Below are 11,032 nucleotides of genomic sequence, written 5' to 3'. Positions count from 1 at the left end.
ACTCCCTTTCTGCAACCTGCCTCCGGCCTGGTGGCCTCCACCTGCCCCCTTCCCCCAGGTTAGCCGCAGTTGGTGGGTTCCGAAGTCCATTTTTTGCTTTTCTGCTTCCCCTCTTCACATCCATCCCTCCCTCCCTCCATCCACCCAAAGTAACTTACAGTTATCGTTTGGTTCATTGAAATCCCTTAAAATTAAGAGGACAGCTCTGGTATAAAACGAAATATGACCTACCATAGCTGAGAAATAATCACAGTGTGCAATGTAATTTGCAGTTGCTAAGATTCAAAACACCTGCCCTGCCTCTTGTCATCCCGAACAATCTATGCAAGGATCATTTTAACCGGCTTTACATTCATTTCAAAAGGGCCCAGAGGCTCTTCTTTTCTCGTTCATTTGGAATTGGTACCCTTAGGTGAAAGGTCTGATGTGGAAAAAGTGCAAGCAAATTGGACATGCCAATAAATACCGTATAACTTACCGCAGATTACCGGAACTGTACAGGTATGTACACACCTTACCAAACTGAGGGTCCCCTGTTAGGAACAGACCTCCAAGTCCCTAACCCGAGCGTGAGCGTTCGCAGCGGAGTTCTGGGGGGCCGAGGTCAGCGCGCGAAGGAGGGGCGGGCTCTTCTGTTCTTGCTCTGAGGTCCTGAGCCCAGGTCTGCGCTGCCCTCCGCTGTCTCCTCCTTCTTCCTCACTTTGAGGCGGGTGAGCAGCTTGATCAACCAGACGTCCCACTCCTCGGGCAAGAGCAGCAGGAGGAAGCCCAGGCCGATGATGATGATGGCGACGACCCGGACCCCGTTGAAGACTATCTTACTGGTGTAGTGATCAACCACTGCGCAAGACAGAGAGAAGCCGGGTTACTCAGACCGGGAGCCAGGCCCCGGGCGCAGGGTGGGGCCCGGGGCGTCCCCTTGTGCCGGCGGCGCGGAGCAGGGGTCTTCCTTGACCGCAGAATCCTCCTCGGTGTGGCTTTGTTCCTAGCGGGCAGGGGCTGCCTCTTAATTTTGTAGCACCTCTCTGGTGTGAAGCCTGGCGTTTTATTTCACTTCTCCAAACTGACCTGACAACTTAGTTCAGACAGTGATTTGAGCGAGAGACAAAACGAATGGGGAGTTGGAGATACACACACACACACACACCACCCCAAAGTTTAATCTTGGCCACCCCTGGGTGGCAGGACACTGAAAATGTTATTGCTTTCTTTATATTTTTGGTACTTTTCATGTCTTCTATGACATGAAAAAAAATGACATTTTATAATTTAAAAGCATCATTTCCTAATATATGCATATATATGGTTTGAAGACCAAACTCAAACTGGTTTTAGAAGATAAGAAATATAAATTCTTGTTCTGCCCCAGGGCATCATTAGCAGGAGGCTCTAAAGCCACCTATTAATGTTTTTTAAAGGTCTACAGGGCACATGGCTCATACCTGACTCACATCAGGTGAGGGAACAAAATGAGAAGTAGGATCCATGTCCATAAATAAAAACCCACATCACCATCCTCTTCAGAGCTAAATGGTCAAAAACGTTGGGGATATTAAGGTTTGTCTTTTTCCTTTTTTTTTTTTTGTTTTATTTCCCTGTTTTCTTAATTCAGCCAGACAAAGCAGATGTGGAGCCCGCCCTCTGCCCAAGAGGCACCCACTACATTTCTTTTGTATCATTTGGTGAAAGAGGGTTTGCCGCGTTAGCCTTTGAAAACCGCCTCACTGGCCGGCTGTCCACCAGCTCGCCACGCGTGGGCCCCCTCCGGCTGCCCAGGAGATGGCCTGGCTCCATCATTCTCCCCTCCCGGTCGTCTACCTCCTCTGCCTCCCTCCTCCCCCTCCTCCCTGACTCTCACCTTGTCTACAGGGTGGGCAAAGAAAGAGGAAGGGATGAACGTTAAACCTGAAAAAAAATTTTTGTTAGTAGCCCTTTTGTGGAATTAAAGTGCCTCTTTTAAATAAGTCAGGCCGAGAAAGATAAAGATCATCTAATTTCACTCATATGTGGAATTTAAGAAACAAAACAGATGAACGTAGAGGAAGGGAAGGAAAAATAAAATAAGATAAAAACAGAGAGGGAGACAAACCATAAGAGACTCTCAACTCTAGGGAACAAACTGAGGGCTGCTGGAGGGGAGGTCGGTGGGGGAAACGGGGTAACTGGGTGATGGGCGTTAAGGAGGGCACATGATGTGATGAGCACTGGGTGTTATATGCGACTGGGGAATCACTAAATTCTACCCCTGAAACTAATAATACACTATATGTTAACTAACTTGAATTCAAGTAAAGCTAAAAAAGAATAAGAAATAAGAAATAAAAAAAGAATATCCTTAGAGATATAAAAAGACCAAGTGCCTCTTTTATCTCACTGTAATCCAGAAATACTTGAATTTTTAATAATGACAGAACATTCGGTACATTCAGGGATAGTCAATTTGGGGATAGTCAATTAGCAGGGCACATGAGCAGTGATCAACATCAGGGCGTGTGGGCAAGCCACCCAAGGACTCTGGTCTGATACATCCGGTAATGGCGGGCCCCTCTGCTTCTCTCCTCCAGTTGCGAATTGAATATGATTCCTTCCTTTGACACACGATTAAACCTCTTATGTTGCAGGTGAATAATAAGAAGGGAATCTGGTTAATCTCTCAAGCACCTGGCTGTATGAGACGGGCAAAGTGAGCCTCCACCTAGGAGCTACCTGCCAGATGCCTTCTCGCAATAGGATCGCTGCAGCTATGAAGACGCAGTGAGGTGGAGGGGGTAACTTGATAAGTTATTTTTCCGAAGGCGGCAGCATCTGGAGACGGACAGGCTGGACCACTTCTTACCAGCTCTCCAGGAGCTCTGGAACTTTCAGCATCTTGAAGTGTTGAGGGGAGACAAGCTAAGGCCCAGACTGCTGATGAGCCGGGACCACCACCCTCGAGGTGGGGAGGGCTGGTGCTGGCCCGAGCGCAGTGCCTGGATGCCCCGGCCAGGCGTTTTTCCACACACTGCCCCGAGGTATCCCGAGAAGCGTCTGGGGCCGAGGTGAGTCAGGTGCAGAACATGTGGGACAGGAGGCGTGAAGAACCAAATCCCAGGAAAAGGCTTAGGAAATTGAGAGCTGTTTTGCCTAGTGATGCCACATTGAACAGGATAAGGGCTTGCCATTCCCTGGGGGTGAATCCTCTAATGGCCTTGTGGGTAAGAGGCTTCTGGACTTGGCTTTGGGGGAGGGGGCTGTGCCACGGCCAAGGGGGTGAGTGTGATGGAGAGGACTGATTTACAAACCCTTCTCTGGCTAAGAACAGGTTAGATGGGGCTGTCGGGTGTGAGGAGGGGGCTCCAGGAAGAAAATCCAAAATGGACCCCAGAATGAGCCAGGAAGAGGAAGGAGGTGAGGTGCTGTCGACAACAAGTTTTTGACAGAGCTGCCAAGAGAGTGCACTGGGGAATCCCCAAGCAGAAAGCAAAGCAAGGTCCCGAGTAACTGGCCAAAGGGCTCTCGTTCCTTCTGGGAGGTGGAGAATAAATAATGTTTGTGCTTCCCCAGTTTGCAAACACTACCCCACACCTGTCACACCCTGAGCACACTTTCTCCCCCAGAAAGTCACTTACAAAACTGAATGTTTCTCCTGCTACGTAATTTTCCATACTTATTACCAAGATTAACGAGACTCATCTCTGGTTCCCACAGCAGTTAGAACAGAGACGGGCTTGAGATTGTCGTTATCTTGGTGTGTTAGTGAAAATCGATGCATTCTGGAGAAACAGCGTGTATATAACACACGCCGACATTCTACCGACGTGCTTTCTTTCTACCCAGAAGGGCCAACATGCTTTCCATAGCAGACACAGCAAGACCGCATGTGAGTGTGAGTGTGTGTGAGTGTGAGTGTGTGTTTACAAGCAGACAGAGGAAGCCATCTAGGCTTACCTGCATTCACAGGTACACTGAGGACGATTCCAGCAGACATCAGAGTGGGGTACGTAACGGCGATTCCAAAATTTAACACAATATTGAATGCTGAAACGAAGAACAGAAGAAGGGTGTGATTGGTTGCTGGCCCTGGCCTTGGCATCCTCCCTGGTCTGTCCCACCCCAGCTTCTCCGGTGAGGCTGGAGTCACGGGAGTTACTACTCAGCGAGCCTGGGTAGCGATTAGGGACAAATCTCCCGATGAATCGGCTTTCCTCCCTTCCCCGAGCTTTGAAGAAGAGCAAAGAAATCCGGGAACGGTCGTCAGTGAGAAGGCCCTGGGAAAAACGACGGGGACCATCCGACTCATCCTACTAACTTTGCTTTTCTCCGTCGCTGACAGTGATTCTGGGATGAGGGCGGCCAGGGGCTTTGGGTTATGCCTTTTGAGATGGAAACTGGGTGAGGCCCGTCCTTGGCTACTTTCCTGCCTAGGACCAGCCTTCTCCCAAGTAATGGTGGTGATGATATTCACCGTAACGATAACTGAGACAACGTGTTGGACACTGACTCACATCAGACAATGTTCTAAGAACTCTGCGTGCATTAACTGACCAGCTCCCTCCCGGGCCTGTAAGGAAGGTTCTGTTATCAGGAGGTCACACACAGCACTATTCGGAGCAGCGGTGACTGTGACTCCTACGGCCATGCTGGTGGTTCTGGAATTAGAATCCAGAGTCGTCATTACAAAGGCTTCACGTGGAGAGACACCAGGGTCTTGAAAAGCACTGGGAACTTAAGGATAACCATAGAAGGCTTCTCTTCTTTCGGGCATGGGTTTCTAGATGCCCCTGGAGCTGCCCGGGTCCTGCTCATCGGTCGTCGCTTCTGACAGGGGGGTTCTGACAGGGGGGATCGCCACTTACTCAATAAGAGGACTGAAAATCCACAAAGGTTTCCCCATGGAATGTCATCGAAAGAGCTCCAGTATTCCACTTTGGTAAAGTAGAGGATGACGGGAATACAGGTGATGAAGAAGATGTTAAACACACCCAAAATGGACAGAAATAAGGCGGCTTCTCCGAACTTAGCACTGCCCAGGAGGAGCTTGAACAGAACCTGCCAGAGAAAGCAGAGGAGGGTGGGTGAAGGCTTGCCTCAGCCGCCATCTTGCCTCAGGGGCAGTGGGTGCACCTGATGGAGGCTGGGCCGGAGCGCCGGACGGCAGCCAGGTGACGGGCAAATCCAGGTGACAGGCTAATCCGACCTCACCAGGCCTTCAGGGAAAGGGGGCCGGGGTCTGCCCTAGGCGCGCTCGTACGAATACTCAAATCTCAGCAGCGCCACAATGGAGAGTTACGGATCTCAGGCCTCCTGGAGGGCATCTCCGGGAGTCATGGCTTTTTCACGCTAGGCTTGAGCTGTCTGTGCTGTACTCATGACACCGTGTCCCAGCTTCAGAGCGTCCAATGATGGGGGAAGCCACCGGAATTGGAAATAGCTGCCACGGGGACACGTCCCTCTTGGGGACCTCTGCCTTTCTACAACACAGCCTGCCCCCAGAACAAAGAGCTTTGGCTGCCAAGGCATTTTCTATAAATCGAAGGCAGAGGGATTATAACACTCAGGGCTCATCTCTGCTCCATCCCACCCGCCCTCGTCCAGAAACAGCGTGGGGTTTAGTGGTATGTACCCCACCTGGATTTCTTGCACCTGTCCCTGTTTGTACGTATTTGAGGGGTGTGAGGCCCAGAAGGAGAGGGACAGACGTGCCTGGAGTGGCCGGGAAGCCGGGATGACAGAGGCAGCCGCCCCCATGTTCCAGTGAACTGTCCACAACCAGTGAACGGATTCGAGTCCAACTTGAGTCTCTGCATTGTTGTGCCTCCTACTTTGCCTGCCTCCTCCTTTTTCAGTCACTTCACAAATCTTTCAGGTATTTCTGGGCATTTGTGCAGGAGGTATAAGAAGAGAAATAAATTGCTTTCAGCCTTCCACCCACTGGCCCCTCTGGATAAAGATCAGGCGGTGGAGGAGCTAGGAAACGGGAGTCGAAATCGGAAATTTGTGTTCACTGTGGATTGCATTTCCGTATGCGCTCTGCTTCCCATTAGCACGCAGCTAACTGAGTCCAGCAGAGTGTGGCCTGGTCCCATTTTCTGCATCTCAATAGTGGCTTTGAAGTCTCAGAGTGGTGCGGGGCTATCACATCCTCCCGGGGAGATGCGTCCCAGAGCAGGTAGATGGTGTGTGTGCCTCTCTCTGTGGGCAGTGAGTGTGGGGAGCTGATGAAGGACGGGAAGGTACAGTCATTTCTCATCCCAAAACCACAAAATGTGTTACACACAGAGCTGGGAAAAAAAAAAAAAGTGCCTTTTCTTCTAACTCTCTACCGTATTTAATTTTCCTCTGTCCTACTGCCTGGATCCAGGAAGGGCCATTAAGTCTCAAAGCTAAAACCTCATTCCTCACTGAATCCTCCAGGTGAGGTTCCCAACTTGGAGGACAGAGAAAATTTGCAGTCTTCACTATGGAGGTAAAAGAAGGAGACAGGAAACAAGGGAAGGAGGGAGGAGACCAGCCAGGAGACATGAGGGGGTGGGGGAGCAAAGGGTGGGGGGCACACATGGCTTCATCCAGCCCTGCAGCTGGGACATGTTTTCTAGGGCTTCCCCACATTTTGTCAAAAATGTGTTATAATCCCCGTATCACAGGAGTTGGGTTTTTATTTATTGCTACAGGCAATGCTTAAAATGCATATGGATTCACGCTGAGTACCAGTAGCTGCAAAAAACCATGCAATGAAAGATCTCAATGACGAGGCTGCACCAGATATTTAAATCTTCCTGTCAAACCTGGTGGGAAGTCATCTCCCCAAATGCCGAGCCAGCCCCCAGGCCCCGGTCCTTCTCCAGTCCTTGCCAACCAATGAAGTCATCTGACCGAGGCTGGGCCCATCCACTGTTCCACCTATTTTATGCCCAATGCTGCAAAGAGATGGCCCTGGATGGAAAGGTCTAGAGAGCCAAAGCCAAGAGCGGGTGCATGCCTCCCTCATCCCTGCAAGTCTGTCTGCACACTGAAAACAGCTGCTCGTCTTAAAGCACAGGTACCATCAAAGATGCCCCAAAGGTAACGGGCCGGCCACACTGAGGCCTGCTCTTCTCTCAGAGAGCTTGCTTCCCCCGTGCTTACCTTGTAGAGGGCAGACATGGATGCAGAGCCCACCACCAGCGCTATGCCGATGACAGAGTGGCTGTGGAAGCCATCGGCGTAGGTCATCATCACGATCCCAGCAATGGCAAGAATGGCGGCCACAATCTGCACAGAAGGGAGAAACCAGTGGTGAGGGTGGTGGTGGGGAGTCTGACGGGCCACCGAAGGGCCAGCGAGGCAGAAATGCTCATGAGCGTTTTCATGCGAGGGAAGAGTGGTGTCTCCTTCCCAGTTCTCTGGAGAACAAACGAAATTCCTGTTCTTGCTTAGGAAAGCTTAGCGTGATCGAACCCCCGGAAGAGCTGGCGGCAAGGAGACGTGCCGTGGCTCAGCATCATGGGGTGGCCTATCCCTGTGGTGCTTGGAGACCGCACAGGAGGCGGTCATAATGCCAACAGCAGGGGATCTGGCCCTGACGAGGTCTGGTAGACCGCCCCTGGAAATGACCCCAGTTCCCACCCAAACTTCTGAAAGCACCTCATGTCATCTTGCTCTTAGGTACGTGGTATCTCAACAGAGAGGGCACAGATGTTGGCCAGGGGTAGGGTCTTCTGAAAGAGTGAGTGTCATGTGCCAAAGGGCCCCAGTGTCCTACCCCTGGGGGCGCCGTGCCTTTCCTTAGCTGTGGCGGGGCCTTCCCCCCACGGCCCCCCTCAATCCTGGGATTGTTCGGACCCAGACTTCTTGCGTTGAATGGACGCCCCAGGGAGATGTACACATTTCTGCTGCCGTACAAAGTAAAGCTGTCCGATTACACAGGGCACTAACTACTTGGGATAACATTTCACGAAGGAGAAATGCATCAGCGCAGAGGGTAAGGTGGTTCTAGCCCGAGGTGGCTGGTCATGGAGCTACCTACGTGTCGCTGGTGCAAAGGGGGCCAGGGGTGCCGTAGGCAGAACACGTTTCCTCTCCTGGATTCACTGAGAGCTTTATCCCTCTTAATGGGTCATTCAAAACTGACCTAGGCTACCAATAACAATCTCAAGTAGCCACCGTTGACTGACGAAGTGGTCACAGGATAAGTGTCGTCTATGTATTTTCTCATTCGATCCTCAAAATAGGCAGATACTATCATCCATTTCATTTTGTAAACATGAAAACTTTGGCTCAGAGAGGTCGTGTAACTTGCCCAAAGTTACAGAGCTGGTGTGTGGCCGTGCGGGGATGCAAAATTTCAGGTCCTTCTGATCGCAAAGTCAGTGTTGATCTATATGACCACGAAAAGTAGGGTTCACAGAATATACCACTGCCAACTATACTCTGAGATTTGAATTGAGGTTTCCTTTGTGGCTTAAGCATAACATTTTCAGGTTAGTGAAAGGTAACGTGGTTGAGCCTCACGCAGTGTGAGTTACATACTTCTAGAATATTCCTCGTGCAATATTTTCCTATAATGCTAAGTCTGCCCATGTAACAACACAGAGGCTCTGGGGAGAGCAGGTGATGGTCATGTATTAGAGGCGTGCCAGGCAACTGATTGTCTACTTGCCCTCTCTGGCTTAGTAGCTCACTGTTAGGCCTCATTCTGCATCACACGCTGAATACGTTTCATATGCAAATGATACCCGTATTGTGTACAACTGTTCACGAAGAGAAAGAAACAGAGATAGTAAGACAATAAGTGACGTTTTCTTCCTTCCAGGACAAGAAAGGGGCAAGTGACGAGGCAGGCAGAGTTCTGGGCCAGGGGACACACATAATGCAAAGATGCTGTTTGGAACAGGTTGACCTCGCTAGGCCACAGGGAGAGAAATAACTAGAACAAAGGGGGAAGGAAGAAGAGAGCTGAATTTCTGATGATTTGGTGCATCCCCAAAGGTGCTTGAGTCTTTCCAAACTTTGGGCTGAAGTTTCAAGGAAATGAAGGAGCCCAAGGGTTGATTCTCTCCTCAAGACACAGGAGGCTGGTCTCCAACCTCTTTCTCTGTCTTCTCTACTGATTCAATAATAAAGGGCTGCAAGCTCCCCGTCCCCGCCCCAGGGCTGTGCTGTGCAGAAGAGCTGAGGGAAGGGGTTGGTGGGGAAGAGGTAGAGCCCTCCAGGCCACGCTTGAGGAGCCCAGGAGCCCGGAGGTCATTGTGAGAGGTGGCACCAGGGGACTATGGTCCCCCAGCTCCCGCCTCCAGCTCTCCTCTTGGGGGTCCCCACCACAGGTCACAGGATCAGCCTGCTCCATATCGTGGGGCATCCAGTCTCCTAGCACTAGCAGCCCTGCTGGGATTCCCCCCCGGGGGCCCTTAGCCTGGGGCCCGCCCAAAGTGCTGGAGCGAAGCTCACTCTTAATGGCCCTGACGGCAGAGCAGAGCTGAAACACCCTACGGGTTTGGGGGGGCAGAGCCTGGAAGTCCTTCCTCAAGCCTGACATGCCTTTCAAGATCCCAGTTCTATCCTTAAAAATGACATGTATACTTTACACTCATATCATAACATAGTGGGTGTTCTTGGTTTGCACTTGGGAATGTTTGCTGCCTATTTCCTGCACTACGATGTACTTTCCGGGAAGGCCAGTGGTACCTGTCCTGTGGTTTCACATGCCACCCCCTCCCCATCTTCTAGGTCAGGGTGTCCCTGGGGCAGAATGCTGAGTTTGAGGAGAAAATAAAGGAAAGGAGACAACTGAACTTCTCCCCGTCTCTCCTTTCTCCCACCTTCCACCACCCCCTCCACGTATCCCACTGACCTGTCCGAAAACAGGGACTCGGGACTTCAGACTGATGGGTAACAGTGGCCCTAGCACCGAGAAGGGCGGGGGGGGGGGCGGTGGTGGGGAAGTTAGCTAGAGGGGGAGGAAATGTAGGCGCAGGAGACGTGGTGACCACGGTCAGCGTGTTGCCAATTACCCTCTTACTGGTGGCCTCCCCTCGCATGGTGACCCCACTGTAGCCTGCCCGGCCCCAGGGGCTCCATCCTGCATCCCTTATGGCCCCACTGCTCCCTCTCTGATGTCAGGCTGAGCGGAAGGAGCCAAACCCCTTAAGGATCAAGGAGGAACGAGAGAGGTGGGCGCAGCATGGGGTCTGACCGCCTCTCAGACAAGCTCCCCACTCTGCTCAAACGGGGATGGACTGCGTGCCCTCTGCCAGACTGAGCCCCGTGGGGTGCACTGTGGACGTGTACAATCTGGGGCAATTCTGAGCAACAGAAAGGACAAATTGTAAACAGGCTTCCCCTCCCAGCTCCTGGCTGCTCTTATCCATCAGACTATCAGAGTTCGGCGGGATCGTCTAGTGGACCCTTCTGATTTCAGGGTGTGGGAAGGGGCTAGCTCTGAGCCTTCTGGTGCTTCCCCGGGCTCTGTGTGTTCTGGGTCCTCCCCTGTGCTGTGCTCGGGCGGCAGGGGTCAGCCTCCCCAACACAAGGCAGTCGGGATCAGATGCTGGAGCTACCGTTCAGGGACAGCCTCTCGTGAGATGCTGAGAGCGCCGTAATGATTGAAAACATTGGCTAGAACCCGAGATGGGGCCTGGACTTGGAAAAGGCACGGGATCCCCAGGAATGTGCTGCTGGGGTTCAAGGGCCCACATGAATGATCTCTCAGCGTGCTTTTTTGTTTCTGCGTCAGTCCCTCCTGGTTGGAGGGTCCTGACTCTTGTGGGCAGTTGTGATTAGCTGCTCAGCAAGCAGAAGATCCCGTCTTCCGTGTCCCCTGAGCTGTGGGTGGGGGTGGGGGAATGGTCTCACCCCGCCGCCCTCTCTCTCTCCAGCTGCGGGCTTCGGCTATAGTAGAGGCTGTACTTCATGCCCCCAGAGTTCTCCTTGCTCTCATTCTAGTGCTGCTTTTGCTAAACAAAACTGCCTCCTTCGACGTTCGTCAGCTTCTGACACAGTCACCAAAAGTACTGGGCTGATCCAACAAAGCCCTCCAACTGAGAAGGAACAACAGAAATAACAACAGCGAGAAAGA

At 51.8% G+C, this 11,032-nt stretch overlaps 1 protein-coding gene across 2 annotated transcripts in view; it reads right to left on the bottom strand.

Moving 5' to 3' along the window:
* Positions 1 to 604: 604 nt before the first annotated feature.
* Positions 605 to 11,032, bottom strand: part of SLC35F3 (solute carrier family 35 member F3) — a 391,086-nt gene continuing 380,658 nt past the window's right edge. For both annotated transcript variants that reach the window (XM_028104641.1, XM_028104642.1), the window contains 4 exons: positions 7,105 to 7,230; positions 4,836 to 5,028; positions 3,928 to 4,017; positions 605 to 840 (listed from right to left, as the gene is read on the bottom strand). In XM_028104641.1, coding sequence (XP_027960442.1) covers positions 605 to 840; positions 3,928 to 4,017; positions 4,836 to 5,028; positions 7,105 to 7,230 — 645 coding nt within the window. The remainder of the gene's footprint in view (positions 841 to 3,927; positions 4,018 to 4,835; positions 5,029 to 7,104; positions 7,231 to 11,032) is intronic.

The sequence above is a fragment of the Eumetopias jubatus genome, unplaced genomic scaffold (assembly GCF_037043125.1).
Source record: "Eumetopias jubatus isolate StellerSeaLion01/CBP00866 unplaced genomic scaffold, mEumJub1_p1.0 scaffold_17, whole genome shotgun sequence".
Classification (NCBI taxonomy): Eukaryota; Metazoa; Chordata; class Mammalia; order Carnivora; family Otariidae; genus Eumetopias; species Eumetopias jubatus.
The sequence above is the reverse complement of the archived record's forward strand: the minus strand, read 5'-3'. Positions and strand labels throughout refer to the sequence as shown.